Source organism: Coffea arabica, chromosome 2e, assembly GCF_036785885.1.
Source record: "Coffea arabica cultivar ET-39 chromosome 2e, Coffea Arabica ET-39 HiFi, whole genome shotgun sequence".
Lineage (NCBI taxonomy): Eukaryota > Viridiplantae > Streptophyta > Magnoliopsida > Gentianales > Rubiaceae > Coffea > Coffea arabica.
Genome location: NC_092313.1, coordinates 26,814,978 through 26,836,131, shown reverse-complemented (window position 1 = coordinate 26,836,131; position 21,154 = coordinate 26,814,978). Strand labels below are relative to the sequence as shown.

Sequence of the window (21,154 nt, the reverse complement as noted above, 5' to 3'; positions counted from 1 at the left end):
GCTAGATGTAGGCAACTCTAAAACCCTTTTATCCTCTGCGCATTAAACCCTGATACAAAAGAAATGTAGCTCAGACCTGAGGCCTTGCTATTCCTTCCTGAAAATTATAGTTGTTTGTAGCAGAATGGGTTTCTCGCATTTCAGATCAAAGCTCCCAAATTTCCTCAGCACAACCCAGAAAAAGCTTCCAACTTTCAACCAAAATGCAGCTTTCTTTACCGAGTTCAGGTTTCTGCGTCATCAGCAACAGCAAAGACTTCAAATAGAGAAGTCCATCATAATGCCTGTAAGAAAATATTCAAGGTTTACATCTTTATCTGGGCTTGGCTTGAAAAATGTTAAGAAATCATTTAGGACTGGCAATAATACAACTTTAGTACTACTTGGAAGTAATGGAAGAAGAAGAATGTGTTACTCTTCCCAAGCTAGTAATGATGAAGAACCCTCTTCTCCCTTTCGGGAATGGCTTAGGATTCGTATGAGATCTGTGGGTAAATGTGTGGTCTTTGTTATGATCTTTGGTAGTTTGCAGGTGGTTCCTTGTTCTGATAGAGTTCATCTGGTGCTAAGTACTGACTTACTGTCAAAGTTCTTCGACAGGGTAAAATGGGAGAACTATCAAAGGGAATACAGGGGAACAATACTCTCCCCAACAAGCCCAGAAGGTGTTCGAGTGGGGAAGATTTTAGGAAAGATACTTGAAGGAATGTATGATGGTTTGGGGCTCCAACATGACTACCATGCTTCTATTTACTCTCCTGAGAAAATTGATTGTGATCATTTTAGCATGGCTGTTCAATCTGATGATGGTCAGAAGGAGATCAGCCCACAAAGAAGGGATGGAAGATTTGGGATAAGATATGGTACTAAGCATGTGGAAGGAATGAATTGGGAAGTGATGCTGGTTGATTCTGATTTTCATAATGCCGAGTATCTTTCTGATGGAAAGATTGTATTTTACACTGGGGTGCTAACATTGGCAGGGAGCGAAGAAGGTAGAAGGATGATCAAAGATGCAGACTCCTTTGATGCGTTTATTGATGCTGTTATAGCAACTAGCCTGTCGCATGAGGTGCGGAATGGCTGTTTGCGTTGAATACTTTTTGATTTACCACTCTCTCTAGATGTTATACTCATATACAAGTTGATTGTCTCTCTTGCTTACAAATTGACTTGCTGATAGGATGGTATCCTATTTAGTTATGCCCAATAATTTGGTCGTGTACCCTTGTTATTCAGTTGGAACTATTTTCCATTTTTATTATGGTGAAACAAGCAAAACAAAGAATTTGCGGTGATATATATTGCTTTTCCGATTATAACAGGTAGGACACGGATTGGCACACCATAAAGCAGAACTTTTCATGAGGGGCTTATGGCTTTATGTCCTTCTAGTTTCGCCTTTTCTCCGTCATGTTGGTATCCTACCAATTGGATTGTTGTGGGCTTTGATTTACTCTTTCCTCTCAAGGAGGTAAGTCGTTCTTGCAAACACTCTGCTATATTCCAGTGAGAGAGGTTATTGCTATATCGCATCAGTGTTGCAATGCCCTCATGGTTCTGATCAGTGAACTTTGTCATTTTTTCCCTTTTCTTCCTTGATTCTGCACTTTTATGCCTCATCGACTCCATAGCAACCATAAATGAGGACTGCTGTCTTTGTTTTCCTAATATTTTTTTCAAACAATTTTCGGTTGTCTTTCTTCTTTCAAAGGGATGAGCTCGAAGCAGATCATATTGGAATGATGCTAATGGCTGCAGCTGGCTACGACCCTCTATATGCTCCAATAGTAAGATGGTGGCATAGCCTGTATGGTCCAGATGAACATGCATTCTCAACTCATCCATCTTGTGAAAGAAGAGCTAAAATTCTTGCCCAAGATGAAATGGTGAAGCAAGCAATGGATGTATATAAGAAAGTTAAAGCGGGTCAGAGATTCAGCTTCTTCAATTGATCAGTAAAGCGGATGTATATGTTCTGGATTTAGGAATCGTTCATGCTTGCCTATCTTCACAAATTTTGCTGTTCAGTGACATCTGCAGACTCATCTGGATCATCCCTTGCTGGATCCCTTGTATTCCAATTGAATGACACCAACTTTAAAGTCTTCCTAAATGGATAGTTCAGATTGTGGGGAGAAAGGACAAATACAGCAAATATGAGTGGTTAATTTTGTTGAATGAACCGTCAAAATAATGAGGCAAACAAGGATTCAGCAAGTTAGTAAACCGATGACTGTTCAAGACTAGGTTGTCTGAGCATATAAATGTGCTGAATCTGAGTAGTATTCTGCTGGTTATTCTTCTTTCTTTATTTCCCTCTTTTGGGTCTAAATTTTCTGCTGGTGATCGTACCTAGCCTGATGAATATATAGTAAATGTTTTTCAAGAAACTTGGTATGATCTATTCAATTGATAGGCTAATCAGAGTGCATATGACATGCCTTTTACTGTTCTGATTTCCTAATATAAGCAAATGTAAAGTTTACATGCATTATGCCATTATGGAACAAGAGATCAATGCTTAATGACAACATTGATTTTTTTTTTCCCAGGTTAATTTCAATAATCCACCTAAATTTTTGGTCATTGTATTTCGCCTCCTAAACTGTCAGTTGCAAAAACTAGCACTTTTTAGTTTCTTGCAAACTAGGTAGTTATTTGATGTTATAACGGATAAATTTTGGCTGGCCTATTAGGACTCAAATGACAACAAACAATTTTCCTCTGTTGTAAGTTTACAAATTGCCCATTTTAGAATAATCCCTAAGTGCCAACTGCCAAACCAGTGATCTATTTTTTTTTTCCCCTTAACTAAAAACCCAAATAAGTATCAAATTTGGGACACTGTCTTCTTATACAATTGATGGTTGGGTGATTGATGCAAAAGTTTAGGAAAGAATTTTTGTCACTCTTTAAGTGTTGAATTACATTTTTGTAAAGTTGATTGAACCGTTGCTCGAATACTGTAATGTTTAGACATATATCAATACAAACATCTATCGTTTGCAGAAAAAAAAAAAAGATTGATGCAAAAGGATCAATTTAACTTCACATAAAAGGCTCGCCAAATTATGGCTATTGCACTATTGTGACAGCATTTAAAACCCTGTAATTGATAGTTTAGGGGGCTAAATTTAATCTTGAGGAGTTGATTTCCTCTTTCCTATTTCCTCTTTCTTAAGTTTGCTAATAAGACTTTTACGGATCAGTTTTCTCCGCTTGAAAATAGTGAGTGCCTTAAATTATTTTCATGGTCTCTCTCTTCTAATGGCCAATATGCTGATAGTGAAAATCCAATTTATGCATGAAAGCTGAATGTATGGTTAATGTAATTACAACAACTCCTATAAGAAAAAAAAAGTATAGCTTTAACTTATCAACTTACGTAGAGATAAAGTATAACATAAAATTGGGGGAGGGTGGGAGGCTGGGTTAGATGGTTGGAGGGGAGGGAATGTGATTAAAAGGTTTCAGATTCGAACCCTCCTGCTTGTACTAAAAAATAGTAAATCATAAAATGAAACAACAAATTAAGAAGAAAAAAGGTATTATATTAGCAACTTTTAATGACCTTAAAAAATAAGAATAACAAAAAGTTTTAATTACCATAAGGCACCTGTGCCCGAACTTACAAAAATACTTCAAGCCCATTTAGATTGGAGTTTCTGAAAGTTTATAAATATATATATATATATATATATATATATATATATATATATATATATATATATATATATATATATATATTATAGCCCTATGATGTACGTGAAGTAAAATAATAATTAAAAAAATGTCTTAGAGGAAATATTCCAATTTTTTTTTTTTGAAAAACTTGCAATCCAAACGCATTCTTAAATTTATAATTGTTATTTGTAACGTTTCTTTCCACTAGTGTAAATATATTCCATATCCTATCCTCATTGAACAAGCACAAACTGCAAAATAATTATGAAGGCATTCAATAACCAACATATATTAAAACACATTTTTGTCCATGGGCCCAACCAAACTTACTGGATAAGTCATGCAAACTTGCGCTATTCAAGTCCCAAGCCCACTAGCTAATCTCGTGAAAACCAAAAAAAAAAAAAAGAATAATTTTGAAAATAATTCGTCCCGCGTTGACTATTTATCTTTGGCGCGCTTTTGCCTCAAATCTTCTCTGACACTCTTCTTGCTTTCGGAGGAGTGTATACCTACTCCAAACAAGCTTCTCCTGTACTCTTCCTTTCACTCTCTTTCATAAGCTAAAAAACGACGTCGTACGTGCTTCTTCCTCGGGCTCAAGGTTTCAGTTCTCTCCTTCTCTCTGTCTCTCACACTCACGAGCACACACACACAACACACACTAGTAGAAATTCAGTTTTGCATTCGGTTCATCGTTGATATTTAAATGCGTTTTTCTGTACATTTGGAATCAGATTTAGTTCTTAATTAGTAAATTGAAGCAATTTTTTGATTCAGAAAAACTGTGTCGAGGTGAAATGGATTGATTTCTCTGCAGTTTTGGTGCATAATTTGTGCATAGATTCCACTTATCCCTGCTTGTTCAATTTGAACTGAAACTGTAAATTAAATTCACGAGTTAATTAAATCAAGGTCTTGTTGTTCCTGAAGATTGGGTTTTGTTGTGCAGAAGAAGTTGAATAAATCAAGGTTTTGTTGTACTTACGGATTAATTTGGGATGTTTTTGTTCGCTAATCATTTTATTCGTAGTGGATTTTAAGTAAGAGTACAGTTGCCGAAATTTTGCAGAGAATTATGTTACTGGTTAGCTCTATGAGTTTTATGATAGGAATCTGCTGGATATTCATGCTAATAATTACTTCCAGGAACTAATTCTTTTTAGAGTAATGTTTATTTGGAATAATTATCAGCTGCTAAATTTGGTTAGATTCTTTTAGATTTGGTAGATGGATGGGAATTTGCAGAAGTCACCACAATTAGGGTCTACTGATGACAGCATGGAGTTCAAGTATATATCAGGGCTCAGTACTATTCTGGTTGCCACAATTCAGGAAGCTAAAGATAGGATTTCCCAGATTGAATATGTATTTTGCAGTCAAATTTATCCGCATTTTCAGGCAAAATCTAAGACCCTTCAGAGGTTGTATTCTGAAGCCAGAGAATCTGCGGAAAATGCTTGCAAAGAGAGAGAAAAAGATCTGCTACTTCAAATTGGAAAGCTTCAGCTCGAAAAGCAACAGTTTTGTGCTGAAATCAGCTCTCTGAAGTTGGAGAGGGAAGAATTTGCTAGTATTGGCTTGTCTCCAGATAGTATTCGCAGTCTCCAAGAAGACCTGCAACAGAAGACTAAAGAAGTAGGCGCATTGCAGGTAGAAGTGAAACAGTGGCATGATATGTATAATGTCGCAGAGAAGCTGGTGGAAGACAGAGACAAGGAGCTGAAAGAACTTGATGACAAACATTGGAAGCTATTTACAGAGCACACATATCTGGAGAGGGAAGTCAAGGGATTGAAATCAGAGCTAGCAAACAAGACTAGGGAATTTGATGCTGCAATGGGATTACAGCTTACACTTCTCCAAATGGTTCGATCAAATACTTCCCTAATGATGGATAAAGAAGAGGAACAGTTGACAGATCACCAAGGAGATGCAGATTTAATTATTAGAAGATTTGGGATTATGAATGGGAAGATTGACGAGCTTCAGGAGGAACTGAGAAAAAAGAATGAGGAAATTGAAAAGGGAAGAAAAGTGCGGGAGAATCTCCTGAAAAAGGTCGAATCACAGGCCTCGGAAATAATGGAGCATGAGCAGCAATTGAACGAATATGAGAAGGAGAAAAGGCTACTCGCCACAAGACTAGTAAATTTACAGAATGATATAAATTTTCTAGAGAAGGAGATAGGAAAGAAAAATGATGAAGTGGAAGAAGGAAGAATTTTGCAAGAACAGCTGATGCAGCAGATTGATTCATACAATTTTGAAAAGTTGAAAATACAGAAGGATTTTGAAGAGCTTGTGAAGGAGAAGCGACAGCTTCTGGAGAAACTAGGAAGAGGCCCAGAAGAGAAGGTTGATATGCATCAACCCAATCTGCAAGAGGGAAGCCAGGGGTCCTCAGAAGAAATGGAATTACACGGGAAGTTACTTCAGCAGATTGAAGCAAAAGACTCCCAGTTAATGTCTGAAAAGCAGAAACGAAAGGAAGTCATTGTTGCTTATAAGAATCTCAAATCTCAGTACAACTTTTTGTGTTCAAAGTATGGTCTTACTACAGAAAATGCGCTGCCCCAAAATAGAATGGAAGATCAGAGTGACACCTTGGGGCTGAATCATAGCCCATTAACTTCGGTTGGTAAGTCCTTTCTTCTCTATCCCTAGTGCTGAAATCTTCTAAATGTTCCATTGTTTTATGATGATTGTGCCACAGAACATCATCCAGATGACTCTACAAACAGTTAATGACTGTGATATGCTTAGTTTTCTTGTTTTTACATCCTCCCCTCCCCCTCCTGGCCCCTTTTGGGAATTAGTATGCACTTATCCTCATTTAACTCTTGGTATCTGGCAATATAGATGTCAACAAAGGTCCAAATGCCTCTGGTGTTAGTGGTGAAGCAGAAAGAAGGAAAGGTGAGGGAGAAGAGTTGAAGAATGACAAGGAAGTCCAGTTAAATCAAAGATCAAACTCTGTCTCCCCTTCTAGGTCAAGAACTTCTATCCAACCAAAAACCTTTGCCAGTGTAAAATCTTGCCCACCAGCTGGAACAAAACGTCCTGTGTCTTATTGGAGAAATACGAGGTCTAACCAGAGTAAACTTGGACCTGATCTCCATGATGATTTTCTTGATACCCCCTTGGAGAAAATTAGAGGAGACTTAGGCAATGCCATTAAGGATCAAATTTGTAATCCTCCACAACCAGCTCAAAAAGACATAGAATTCAACAGCTCTGATGACGAGACAGAAGACATGAATGTTGACCGTGAAAAGTGTCAAACCTCACCTCGGAGGCCTGGAACATCAAATTTCAAGTTTGTGGAACCAGTAAGAAAGAAAACTGTGAGGGAAAACCTGAAAGGAATTGAATGCAAGCAATGCAAAAAGTTCTATGATGCTGTTCTTCCCAATGAATGTAAGGAGGGGAATGGCAATGGACAAAACATGCGGTGTGAGCATCATGATGGAGTTTCAAGACATCGTTACAGGTATGCTCCTCCTCTGACTCCTGAAGGATTCTGGAACATAGGGTTTGAGTCAGAGATGTGAGTTTGATGTGCTGATGTGCATTTCAAACTGGTCATGAAAAAATCACACTTTGGTTTCACTCTTATTGATAACTTGTCTGAAAATTGGAAGGGCTAGTTGAAGGCACAACATATCCTCTTTTCATGATTAAGCTTTGGGTCAATTGAGAACAGATACAGAAATTTAAACATATAATCTTCAATAAATAACATCTGTATTGTCCAAAGTGCAACAGTTGTTCATGCATCGACTTTTAATAGCATCAAATTCTAGACGCTCCAAGTCAATAAGCTGAGCTGACACAACAAAGATGGCAACTGGGAACTCGTGAACTCGGTGCTTGCAAAAATATTGTACCTTAAAACGGCCCTGCTATTTCCTTCTAATATCCTTATCATGTAAAGAATTCTCTGTGAAGCAGTGTGCTCCTCCCCAGTGATAGTCAGTATGAGGGCTAGATAACTGAAAACACTCCTTGTTAGGGCCAACTGATCTGACACAGGGTTCTTGAGGTAAAAAACCGAATTTTAGAATGCATGAAAAGTCCAGGATAGTGAAAAGGTCGCCCCTATTTTAGTATTTTAAGTGGATGACTAAGAATGTTGACAAAATCTTTCATTGATCTATACATTAGAGATAATCCTTTCTATATTTGCCTCAAATTAATTTTGCTTCTTTTCTCCTGATCCTCCTTGGAGTGATTACAATTATTTGAAACAGCTGAAGTTTACCCTGAAACCTTGAACAGTAAACAAATCCTTTGAGTCCGCAAAATACGAATGAATAGGCTAAACTGTATCGTAGATGATACTTAACAATGAGAATCATAATATACATTCATAATCTTGTCTTTGCATTCTCCCTGGGATTAACGAGAGTGATGGGAGTAGGGAACTCAACCCACTTGCGTGTTTCTGGAGTAATGATTTATGTGAGGTGCCCTATTGACAACTATAAGAAATCCAATGGTGCTCAAAAAAAATTTTTTTTTTCTGCTAACAACCACAGTCTAAAGTAAGGCCCTCCCAGATTCTCTCAAATTTCACTTTTTATTGCACAACATTCAAATTGGCTATTTTGGTCTGGAATTGTCACTAGAAATGTTGGAAACGGATCCCCTTTTGCATTGCTTGAATCATGAAGGCATCCACTGGGTTTTCACTATCAGTCTATCACTGTATAGCTGAGCTAAAGTTTACCGACCTGTTTTACTTTTGTCCTATTTGGAAAGAAACAAAATGTAGTGGGACCATGAAGGATATATAAAAACAGTTGATGTATGGGCAGGTCACATGGGATTGGAAATTAGGAACATGCATTGCGCTGGCAAGAACTTGACCTCTGTTTGCTGCTTCCCCCAAAATTTGTTGTACCATCATATTTTTTAATGCTCTGCGCATTGAATCTCTCATGCATGTTTCACCAACCAAATTAATACTACTAATATTTATGCAACAGATCCTAAACTGTCTACAGGACAGCTGCGTTATCTAACTCTCAAATGCTGCAATTCTTTTCTTTTTTTTTTTTCAGAAGGAAAATAATTAATGTGACCATATTTTGCCGAATGAAAAAAGAGCTTCTGTAGCCAAGGATTTTTCCCTTTCTTCTTTAGCCAAAGTTTTTCACCCCCTCCAAAGGCTGCTTCAAAAAATAATATTATAATAATAATGGAGCAGGCAAATCAATCTCCACCTCTCCCATTGACCTACAAATAACGCTGGCGTGATCACTTTATCCACATATTTGTCAACGCTTTCATCAACACCAATTCACCACCGCAATGATTCCCATTGTGACCAAAGAACTATGCCATCAAAATCACGAACGCTCCATAACCTTTATCATAAACTCATGATTCAATCACATATAATTTCGTGGACGAAAGTGCCAGTAAAGCCAGCTAGTATCACTATACAAAAACACATGCAAAAACAATAGATAGATAGGGTAAAATACACTAAACTCCCTTGTGGTTTGGGTTATTATCATAAAGCCTCCTCATTATTTAAAAACCCCCAAAGTACCCCTCATAGTTTGGATTATTTGGGCAATGAACGGAAATCGTCTAATTTGACGGGAAGTGAATTACACACGCTTGACAAGTGAGTGTGATAACAATACATCAAGGGTAATGTGATAATTTTACGTTTTCTTTTCTTTTCTTTTTTTCCTTGTTCTTCCTTTTTCTTTTTTCTCCTGAACGATCTGGAGTAGAAATTACATGAATTTAGATGAAATCTAAGACCCAATGATGTTGAAGATGACGATGACGGTGGTGACCATGGCAATTGAAGCAGCAAAAATTACCATTGATAGATTGATTTGTACACTTCCATCACTGTAGCAGATGAATTTAGTTGTAAACTCGGGGGCTGCTGTGCGGGACAAATCCTCCTCCTCCGGCTCTACCAGGTGGCTTTGGGATGTAATCAATTGGTGGGCTGAGCAGAGAGTAATATGGCATTGAAGGCGGTGGCGGGCTTGGAACAAATACAGATGGATTGTGATTCAAGGGAGCTCAACGGAATGGAATGAAAAGAATGGAAAGTGATTTCAGCCATAGAGATCCACTAACTGCGACCGCCTCAAAGTTTCAATGGATAGTTTAAAGGATCTGGCAAAAGCATCAAAAGACTCTTTTGCGCTGTTGGCATTTTGCAATCTTTCTGGGTGAGAGAACAAGAAACAAGAATCCATTTTTCACAAAACCAGCAAACAAAAAAAAAAAAAAACGTACAGATGGTAGAGGGAGAAAAGGAAGCCAGGAAAGTTTCTCTGCTTTTTCTTCCAAAATTCTCTCTGCCATTGGAAAGCTTTTTGAGTACTTTTTCTGCTTCTAAATTTGTACTTTCTTTCTACGTAGCACTGGAAAAAAAAGTCCTCTTTTTTTTAAAGTATTTCTTGCAAAACCGTTTCCTTCTTTTTTTGAGCTCTTTTGCGGAATAGTTAAGGTTTCTGTTAGCAATTGGATCGGGTCAGGCTAATTTCCCGGGGCTGGACTAGTGCAATTCGGAACTTGGAAATGGACTCAATGGAGGCAACTTCAGCTTCAGCTTCTGCTTCTGCTGTAGCTGCGACTCTAGGTTCGGATAATGGTTTGGGAGGGCTGTTATCGGCTGTGATGCCAGCGGACATGGGCTCGATTGAGGTGGATGCGGTGACGGAGGCCGAGTTGAAGGAGAATTTGTTTTCAGTTGAATGGTGGCTGTGGTAATTGGTAGCTGTTCTACTGTTGTCGAAGGAAAAAATGGAGATTTGGAGAAGATGATAAGTTTTGAAACAAGGTTAATATAGGAATTTCATATTTTCCGTCAAATTAGACGATTTCCGTTCAATGCCCAAATTAGTCCAAACTATGATGGGGTACTTTGGAGGTTTTTAAACAATGAGGAAGTTTTATGATAATAACCTAAACCACAAATTAGTCCAAACTATGATGGGGTACTTTGGGGGTTTTTAAACAATGAGGAAGTTTTATGATAATAACCTAAACCACAAGGGAGTTTAGTGTATTTTATATTGATTCTCGTACAGAAGTTCGCACGCATTTTACACTTGCATGCAACCGATGCACTCTTATAAACAATGCACAATTGAGATTACATACTTTAAAAAAAAAAAAATATCACACAAGCATGCTGCAGTAATAGCCAACCGACATTTTCGGTTAATTACAACTTACTACTAATCCCCATGATTTAGATTCAATTAACAAGTACGTAGTGGTGATCCACATAAGCAATCGTTATTAGCAAATGAAGAGGCCTCAAGGTGATCAAAAGGTGAGCCAACCGGAATCGGTCCGCAAAGGTGATTATAACTCAAATCCAAGTGCCCAATGTACTTAGCCGATGATAGTGATTTAGGAATTGAACCGCGCAATTGGTTATACGATAAATCAAGGACCGTAAAATAAGTTTTCGGTCCAAAAACGTCGGGTAAATTGCCCTCCAAACTGTTTCGGCTGATGTTTAAAACGTTTAACCCGGCACTGCTTAATAAGCTCGTCGGTATGCTTCCGGATAGTCGATTGCTGTCTAGATTAAGGGTTGACAGAACCGGCATTGTTCCGAGTTGAGCCGGGATCGAACCGGAGATCCGGTTCATGGATAGATCAATGTCGGCCAGCCTGTAAATGTTAGCAAATGAGCTGGGGATTGAACCGGTGAGCTGGTTACGGCTCAACAGTGCCCTGCTCATCATGGTTAGTTTTTCGACGTCGGAGGGGATTTCTCCTGTGAGTTTGTTGTTGCTGAGGTCGAGATGCATGACGCTCCTGAGGTTGACAATCGACGGCGGAATCGCACCGGTGAGCTTGTTGTCGGCGAGGTTGAGAACAGTTAGTCGACCCAGTGAGCCTATGTCGGCCGGAATCTTGCCGGAGATCTGGTTTCCGACTATGTCGAAGATTCTTAGAATGGGTAACGAGGACGGAATGCAAGCCGGGATTTCCCCCGCGATTGCCTTCCAGTCTGCGACGACGAGGGTGGTGAGCCGGTCGAGTTGACAAACAGAAGCTGCTATTTCACCTGACATGTAACCAGACCGGCCGGCTTTCTCAAAGATGGGGTCCTCGGATTCTCCCCGGAGGACAATGTCGGCGACCCGTCGGTCAGGGTCACAGCTGACACCGTACCAGTTGGTGCAGCAGTCGGTGCCCGTCCAAGAATTGAAGATGCCCAAGTAAGGCTCGTTGAGGGCAGCTTTAAAAGCTAATAATGCTGCCCGATCCCCAGGCGGGCAGGCATTAACGGAAAAACAAAAAGCCAATGTTACTAAGGCGGCCAAGGAAACTTTCATTCTCCCCATGTTTGCTTTCAGTTGTTGTTTTGAGCTCTTCTTTGTATGGTCTGAAGAAAAGCCGAAATGCAGTGTGTGACTGTGTGTTGTTTTGCAGTGATATTGGGACTTGTGAGGGTCTGTGAGACTGTGTGTTGTGCGTGTAATAATGGAGAGTGTAATGGCCTAGTGGGTTTTATGAGTTGAGTGGGAACTGAGGAGATGGGAACTTTTGGGGTAGTATGAAGTGTGAATGTATGCATGGTTATATATACAAGTCGAGGTGGATGAGATGGCCCTGGAAGTGGGGTGGAATTCCAGTTGGGATTTGGGAACTTGGGATTTGAAGTTGAGGTAGCTAGCAGCCACCATACCTTTGGCCTCGTGGTCACCACCAAGACCGTCTTGGTGGAGGTGAGAGGTCAAGGAACCAATTGTCACTTGTGTGGTAATCTTAATTGACTTTGTTTAATGGAGTCTTTATTCACATCGAGTTTCCCTCCCCTTCTCCCTAGATTATACTAGATTAAAGTATACGATTTCAACCGTTGTGACAAAAAAAAAAAAAAAAAGAAGTTGAGGTAGCTAGCAAGCTAAGTACAGGGCATAAATGATACTTTCAATTGTTAAAAGTTATGTTTTAGTGATTTTTTTTAATAAAACAAAGTAATTTATTAATGAGATTGTTAGAAATCATTCAAGGCGACTTGTTTGACAAAATTTAGAGAGAAATTTGACATCGATTGGAAAAAATTGACAGTTTTTGCATGATGAGTTAAATAATGAGCAACCTCCTTATCAGTCTCTTTTAAAATCCAAAGTATATTGACAATATTAGTCTAATAAAGCCAAGTGAATGTTTTCAATTATCGGGCTCAAGGTAGATAGAAGAAGATGTTCCTTATAATTAATGAGCTTGATGATTGATGATCCATCGCCAACAGAATCAAGTTAGGGATTCTTAGTACTCCCTCCGTCCTACTTTGATAGTCCTGTATTTCTTTTTCATCTGTCCCAAATTGTAGTCCACTTTCCAATTGAAAAATGTAGTTGTATTTTAATTTTTCTAAAATACCCTTATTCAATGTAAGTAGTTGTTACTATAAACCTACCCCCATTTAATGAGAGTTGATTCTTTTTTTACTATCAATTCAAGTTCCCATAAAGTTGCACCATATTTAATGTGAGGGTATTTTAGGAAAATAGCAATCTAAATTTACTTTTCCAACAAAGTTAACTACTTTTTCTTAAACTGCGTGAAAAAAGAAACAGGACTATCAAAGTGGGACGGAGGGAGTATCTTAGATAGATGTTTTAGTGACGTTAATTGTTTACAAGTTTTATCACAATTTTGTCAAATGTAAAGTGAATATGTATCCCTGATTTTGAAGAATTTTGTTATGCTAAGCTGACCTAATTTGTTCTCTAGCATGTTCACTAAGAAGATTAATTTCAAGAGCAATTATTCAAGATTTGGTTTGCACATGGTAAGTCCTAATACATATATATACATTCAAGCTTCAATGGAATCTACTCGGAATTGGCTTATGTCCGTTGTAAACCTCATTTTGCATCTACCTTCCTGATCAACTTTTTTTATCAAGGGATATAATTGAGAAATTGGCCAATATAGTCCCTCGACTATTATGGTAAAACTAAAACAGTCCTTAAACTTTATTTCAATTATACATCGACCATCACAAACCAGAAAATTAAAGAATATAAATTGCCAATTCCAAATTCCCAACTGAGGACTTTTATCTGTTTGTGTATATACTGTCAATGTATCAATTAAGTTTTATCCTTTGTCCTTTGTCTTGGATTAATGCCGCAAACATATGAAACTTCAATGGAGTAGAGTAGACTACGGCCTCGTTTGGCAAATGAATTTTTTTGTTGTTTGTCTAAAACTAGAATGTAGCTTATTATAGAAGTTGTAGGAAAAATTTTTAAAGTGTATAAATTTTTGGGTATTTTGAAGTGTATAGCTTAAAATTTTTGAGAAATTTTTTAAAATTATTGTAGATAAAGTTGTTAAAAAACTTGTAGATGACAAATTTGGCCAAGAACTTGTTTGCGAAACAGGCCCCGCCCTACCTTACATTCATACCCTGCTAACAAACTTAAAAGTGCCCTACAACTTTTCCAGCATTATGAAAATCATCAACAAAATTCTTAGGCACTTTGATGAGACATGATCTTACATGTTACTATAATGTATCTATCGTCGGTACTTTAGACGGCAGTTAATGGAGACCAAAAAGTCAGGTGACGAATTTCAAGGTGAAAAAACCCATAAACATAGATGAAACCCATAATATTTGAACATTGTAAGAAGGCACGTGAGGGGGCTCTGCAACTTTACACATAAAACAACGACCGACAACACAAGAATTAATGTATTTTCGTACGTAATCTGCAGTATGTTAGTGAGAGATTACACTTGGTGTCATTGGTCAATTAACAGTTAGACTGATCATGAGACGACAGGGAGTTTAATTTTCTTATTTTGGTTGTATGGAATCTATTATCCGATATCGATTTGATTAATTGAATCAAATTCTTTTTAATGCATGTATAGAGAGGGTTGAAAGATGGACAAAATTACTCGATATTCGAATCGAACTGGAATTGGTAAGAGCTTATTCGAATTTGGTTCGCCAACTAGTCAAACCAAGTTCAAACAACATTTTATATTCGACAAACTCGGTTGAGTTTAGTCTGATTAGTATAAAATTCGATTTTATATGTAAAAATTTCAAATTACTCGAACTCAACTGGAGTTCATCTCGATAAAAATTCGTTTAAGGTTGATTCAGCAAATAATAATTAAGCGTTTGACTTAATTAGACTCATTTACAACCCTATGCATAGATTTATCAATTTGGATACAAATACCTAAAAGTTCTTGGCAATTCACAAGCACCACATTGTTCATTTGTTAGGCTAGGCATTCGAAAAACAATACGCTTGCTACGATTTGCAGTGCATATGATATGTGCTTTTCACAGATCAGATCACATGGCACATAATTGACCATGGAGTAATAAGTTAAATCCAAATGCAACCAATTCTATGATCGAGGTAAAGAAATCCGATTAGTAACATTTGTAAAAAAATTTTATTTATTTTTATGAATTAATCCTGTCACTAAATAAAATATAGAGGTTTCGCATTAGTGTTTTGAGTCACTTTGTTACTTGATGATCTAATTTTCGTTTCCTTATAAAAAGAAAAGTTTTACTGCATAAAGTGCTAAAATAGTCCAGTACGAATTGATTTACAAAATGAAGGGACTATTGTGGAAGGAATCGGGATGCCTAATTTTGGATAAAACCGGGTATGTTTTGCTGGATAACGAAATTTTATTGGTGTATTGATACATTTTATAAACCAATATCTACTCGAAAAACATACTAAAAATAAATTCCAAATTAAACAATCTCAAATCACAAGTAGTCATTATTCACAAGAATGCCTTTCCTTGCTTAGTAATTGGGATCATTGTATTCTCTCTCTCTTTTTTTTTTTTTTGCTATATATATATACTTTTGAGAAAGATCCAAGAATAAAAAGCAAAATAGAAAGCATAACACTAGAACTCATTGCATTTTTTCGTCAAACCTGAATAGAAACCAAAATACATGAGAAAGTTTAATTTGTGATACAAATTTTGTAATCTCTTCAGAACAACAACCTTATGTTATTCGTCCACTTTCATTTGTGTAAAACCTACTTAATTACCTATAGATAGAACTAGTATGCATATGGATTATTTACTATCCTTGAATATATAGTTACAAGAAAATCCTTTCAATTATGAGTTCTTCAATTATTTTTCATGTGTGCAAGCCTGACCTACAAGTAGAGGTGTGAACCGAAATCGAAATCGGTAATTCGAAATTTTAAAATGCCATGTCCTTTTGGTTAGCCAATGAATGGCATCAATTGAGCGTAAATGCTAATGGACTAATGGTTCAAGTTTTTTTTTTTTTTCTTTTTTCAAAAAAAAAGAAAATCAAATTCTTGGGGTGCAGTATTACAATTTAATATAATCCAAGCACTAGGATCGCCTCAACGATTAGGAGAAGGCTCTTAAAATTCTCATTGCCATCAAGTTCTGGATTCAAAATAGTTGGGGATAGGAATAGGCTAAGGAAGAGTGAGAAGATTAAAAAAAAAAGGTAGTCAACACAATCCGACTTATTATGCTTAGATAATATTGAAATATCTATAACACCTCGACTCATATTAATTTAACTAATTTATACATCTAAACTTTATTAAATTTGTGGTATACCGACAATTTGCATGAGCCCAGTTGAGAAAATTTTCAATCGTATGCGTACCATCACAAAACCAGAAATGAACTGCCAATTCCAAATTTCCAACTGATGATTAAAATGTGCTATAGTTGATGGAGAATAATTAGTGACAGATGAACCCATGAATTGGGTGGAGTTACCCGCAAGAAATGGGCTAGAGTCGCGTGCTATAGAGACCGACTTTCACAATAAGCGGAACGGCGGAGTAGGTGTCTACGCGTTTTGCATGGCTCTAGGTGTGACCGAATTTGTGGTCTCTTTTTCCGAGAATTTATTGCTCAACCTCCTCTGCCTGTCTTCAACATCTTGCTATTATGTATTGATTTTTGATTGCCGTCATTTTGGTACTTTAGGCTTAGTTTGGCAGCTTAGATTTGATGAGAAAATAAAAGAAAGTGAGAGAAGATATGTTCGGAAATTGTGAAGCGACGGAAAAGAAAGGAAATAGAAAGTTTTGGATGGATCTGGGGGTGTCAACGAATCGGGTTTGGACTCGGACCCCGACCCGGATCCAATCAATTTTTCCAAGTTTGGGTTGAAAAATAATTTCGATACCCAGCTCCGAATTCGGATCCGTTTCCTTATACCATATAAGATTGAGTTTTGGTCAAAGAATAGGTTGAATTTCAACCGCATAGGTGGGGGTTTTCTGGGAATGTGAAATATTGTGTATTAGTTTAAAAGCTTTAGGTACAAGTTAATGAAGCATGTATTTGGGTATATTTACTGAAATGACCCCATTTTAATACATTTAAAGTTGTCATTGATGAGCTATCTGGGTATTGATGGAATGTTTAATTAGTGTGCAACTGTTGTTGCATTTTGTACAACCCATATATGCTTGTGTGTTGGTATAATTACCGAAATATCCCTTAACTACCAATAATTCCCCATTTCAGCCGCAGATAACCGTTTGAGATATTGTTTTGTTTGAAGCGTTTGAATGGCAATCGGATTTAGGAAATGAGCCAACGATTTCTCTATCAATGGTAGGAACCCATTTCTCTATCATTTATAATCTGCATTTATGACCCATAAACGTTGGTCAGTTTATCCCCTTTCAGTTTTAGGAGTTAAGTTTTCTTTTTTTGCCTTTGTCTACAACGATTTGCCTCATCGTTTTCTCTTCCATCCGAGATCAACTCTGAAATTACTTATTATTTCGTCATTAATTACACCCAATTCAATTACCCAACCGTTGGTATGTTAATTAGGGGTGGCAATCGGGTCCGTTTCGGGTTGGCGGGTCGGGTTGAGACTCGAGTATAACAGAAAATCCGTTGACCTGAACCTGACCTGCCAACCCGAAACGGGTCAGAATATCTGACACGAACCCGAAAATTTCGGATTGGCGAGTTGGCGGAGGTCAACCCGAAATGACCCGAAATTTATTTTAATTTATTAATTTATCACTGTAATTTCTAATAAAATCAATTTTGTACAAGACTAATTACATAATCAAGTAATAAAAATTTAAATAAATAATCCCAAACCAAATCTAAAATAAATTAAAACAGTATAAAAGTAAAAAATAATATAATACATTATTTGTCCAAATATAATAATTTCAACTTCACACAAGTTAAATAAATTCATTTAAAACTAAGTGATTAATGCCTTTGGAAAAAAAGAATAACTTAGTTTAGTTAGATAAAATAATTTTTATGTTTATTAAATTATTTTAAATTCATAAAACTGGTTATCGGGTCATATCAGGTCACCCACGGGTTGACCCGAATTCGACCCATTTTTTTGGGATCCATCGGGTTCGACCCGATTCTGACCCGAACCCGCGAAACCTCAACCCAAATCCATTAATTTCGTATCAGATTCGTGTCATGTTTTCAGGTCGTGTCGGAAATTGCCACCCCTAATATTAATGCCTAAACGGTTGATTATCAGTTTCTCCCTGTTCGCATTCTAGGATTGAGATAATTCTAACTGGTTTCATACTAATCAGCTCAGAATGCTCTTCAGTCCAAGCTACTCCTGGTGGTTCAGCGTGAGGTTAGATTTCACCTTCCCAATTTTTCAGTTCCTCCCTTAATTTTGTCGGTGTGTTCTTAGTACCTACAATTAGCGACTCTTATCGCGTTGTCTAACTCCAATTGGTCTGGGTTGGTTATAATCTTATAGGTTTGCAGCAATAGCAAGTAAGAGCTCTCGGTGGAGATTCTGAAATAAGGTTAGCTTTCTGTGTTGCTCTGCCTTTCTGCATTATCAACGACCTTCAATTTGACACAGTTTTATTGTAACGCTGTGTGAATTGATTGATTATATCGTTTATTTTTTCATACTAAGTTTTATTTCTTCTCACAAAGTACTATTGTTTGTTCAACAAAAAAACCTCCTTCCCCACAAGGACCAAACACCCGCGCGATGAGCGGGCACTCCCCCCTAGTACTCTAATAAAAACGGGTCGAATACGAAACATAAGATTCTGACCTATATTCGACTAGGATTCCAACCCGTATTCGATCAGGATCCGAACAATATATTAATAATTATAAAATATAAATATTTCTAAATACATTCTTTTACCAAATTAACAATTTGATAATGACTTTGTAAATTGATTTGTAGTTAGTTTTGGATTGACTATTGCGAGCTATTTCTGATTTAATTTTGTAATTTGATTTGTTTAAGTTTGGAGATTAGATTTGTGATTGGTTTTGGATTTAATTTTGGACCTTTTAGACCCGACCCGGATCCAACCCAGACCCATCGGATCCAGTTCCGAGACTCCAAGGTCAAGAACCGTCTGATATACGGGTTGGGTTCGGATCTGCTACATAAAAATGGTCCGGATCCGGAATTTTCAATTCCGATCCGAATCCGACCCGTTGACATCCCTAGATGGATCACTTTGACAATAATAGTTGAAAATTTTTTTAAAAAAAGTTGAACCAAACTTTATAAAATCTTTAAACTATCATTTTTATTCCTAAATGTCTATTGAACAAAATTTTATTGACATATGTATCCAATATCATTTCATTTCCTTTCTAAACTTCTAAACAACATCAAAACCAAATCTCGTCTTTTCTTTTCTTTCAGAACTTAAGCTTTCTCTTCTTTTCTTTTCTATCTTAAACTCCCAAACTAGATGTTAGTGAAAATTGGTTTCATTTTCAAAGTTGTCAAAATATTACTTAGGTTGAAAAGACAAAATAGGTCTTGAGGGCATGACTTATAAATTCCGAGGGAATAACTCACAAATCCCTTTTTTAATTTATAACAGACCATTAGGAAAATTATATCTAGTGACTCAAGACTTGCTTTGTATTTATCTACACTTAAATTTGTCGTGTAAACTTTTAACTTTGACAAGACAATTTAGAATTGTCATAAATTCATTAGTAATAAAATCTCAAGAGTCCCTTTTGCACTTCAAAAGTACGATTTTACTTGTCTAAACTGAAATTTATAATGTCAAGACAAAAGGAAATGGAATTGCATTATTAATCAGGCAAGTGCTATTGCCCCAAAAAGAAGAATAAAGGGGCAAATGGTGGTACTGGTATCTCAATTCATGTTGTGGCGTTTTCAGGCTGTAAGTGGAGACTATACGGCGTCGCTCACGTGAAATTGCTCTTTCATGAAGATTTATCAGAGCTAAAATTGTATTTAGTTATAATACTTAGGATGTAAACAAACAATAGATTAGGACTGCACGAGTCAAGTCGCGGTGGCGTCATATGCGTCACTATCCAAATGACAGGTTAAATATGCACTAAAAATTATAAATCTATAAAATTAGCAAACGCAATCAATCTAAAAAGTTATGAACAGATTTGAAATGTACAAAGCTTCATTTTATGCATGTTGCAATCGCCAGACCTGTTAATTAATGATTTTAAACTCCAAAATATTAATGATTAGATTTGTTGAAATGAATCCAAGATCTAGAAAATTTTTAGATCTGATAACCAGATCTGAAATAAATTTATATCTAACAACAAAACAAGCAAAAAAAGAATCTAAAAATCTCCATAGAAACCTATAGGAGAAAAGAAATTTCTCACTAGTAACCTCAAGGAAAAACAGAAAACTCTCTTTAAAAAAATTTAGGTGAGACTTTATTTAGAAAAAAGATGAAAGTCATGGGAAGGAGACCCTTGAAGCGAAGGCCTTTGAGAAGAGAGAAAGAAGTAGAAAGAAGTTGGAGAAGATGAGAGGTAAAGAGAAAAGGATTAAAATATTCATGTTTAACTTATTATGTTTAAAAGAGATTCTAATTGTTCTATCATGCATGTTAACAAACAAAGGATTTTGAACATTTTTTCCTCATCCTTTTACACATTTTCTAGTCCACAGGTAACTGGTAACACATCCTCTTAGCAAGCTGACTTCTTAGACATATTCACTATACTAGCATTCATTTTTGGAAAACTTTTAATAGGAATCAACTCAAGCATGACACTACATCCAAATTCCAATTACATGAATGGAGGGGTACAAAAGGGTCCACAACACTGTCATATGTGACATGTGATGTTGATGGAATTTCATAGAGAAGCATGACAGAATTGAATGTGCATTTACTCTACAAGCCCACTAGCAGCAAATTTGGGTCATAGTGAAACTATGGCTTTGATCTTGTCAGTTTACAGGATAATCTCCAGGAATTTGAGAGAGTTTTCTGTTTTGACAAACCACCTTTGAAGAGCTAATCTGGGGAAGCATATAGTAGAGATTTTAAGTATGTATATCACTGCTGTGGTATCCCTCTGGCCACAGAAGTGGAACTTAATAACAGGGATTATCTTAGACAAATTAAACACACAGGTCAGGTGATAAATTCTTTTATCTGATTTTTCCAAACAA

General features: G+C 36.8%; 3 protein-coding genes across 3 annotated transcripts; 2 read left to right on the top strand and 1 right to left on the bottom strand.

The window, feature by feature from the left end:
* Positions 1-124: 124 nt before the first annotated feature.
* Positions 125-1,955, top strand: LOC113728853 (mitochondrial metalloendopeptidase OMA1-like). The gene is made up of 3 exons (XM_027253214.2): positions 125-1,072; positions 1,326-1,474; positions 1,715-1,955. The coding sequence occupies exons 1-3, from the start codon at positions 125-127 to the stop codon at positions 1,953-1,955; spliced, it is 1,338 nt and encodes a 445-aa protein (XP_027109015.2).
* Positions 1,956-4,173: 2,218 nt separating this feature from the next.
* Positions 4,174-7,462, top strand: LOC113732221 (protein gamma response 1). The gene is made up of 3 exons (XM_027257883.2): positions 4,174-4,291; positions 4,909-6,328; positions 6,550-7,462. The coding sequence occupies exons 2-3, from the start codon at positions 4,918-4,920 to the stop codon at positions 7,239-7,241; spliced, it is 2,103 nt and encodes a 700-aa protein (XP_027113684.1). The 5' UTR covers positions 4,174-4,291; positions 4,909-4,917; the 3' UTR covers positions 7,242-7,462.
* A 3,233-nt stretch (positions 7,463-10,695) lies between these two features.
* Positions 10,696-12,256, bottom strand: LOC113732222 (uncharacterized). Its single transcript, XM_027257889.2, has one exon. The coding sequence runs from the start codon at positions 12,030-12,032 to the stop codon at positions 10,932-10,934; it is 1,101 nt and encodes a 366-aa protein (XP_027113690.1). The 5' UTR covers positions 12,033-12,256; the 3' UTR covers positions 10,696-10,931.
* Positions 12,257-21,154: the final 8,898 nt, after the last annotated feature.

Coding starts and splice junctions, on each gene's coding strand:
- LOC113728853 (XM_027253214.2), top strand. CDS start 125: ATGGGTTTCTCGCATTTCAGATCAAAGCTCCCAAATTTCCTCAGCACA. Junction 1,073..1,325: donor CAACTAGCCTGTCGCATGAG/GTGCGGAATGGC, acceptor CGATTATAACAG/GTAGGACACGGATTGGCACA. Junction 1,475..1,714: donor TACTCTTTCCTCTCAAGGAG/GTAAGTCGTTCT, acceptor CTTCTTTCAAAG/GGATGAGCTCGAAGCAGATC.
- LOC113732222 (XM_027257889.2), bottom strand. CDS start 12,032: ATGGGGAGAATGAAAGTTTCCTTGGCCGCCTTAGTAACATTGGCTTTT.
- LOC113732221 (XM_027257883.2), top strand. CDS start 4,918: ATGGATGGGAATTTGCAGAAGTCACCACAATTAGGGTCTACTGATGAC. Junction 6,329..6,549: donor TAGCCCATTAACTTCGGTTG/GTAAGTCCTTTC, acceptor CTGGCAATATAG/ATGTCAACAAAGGTCCAAAT.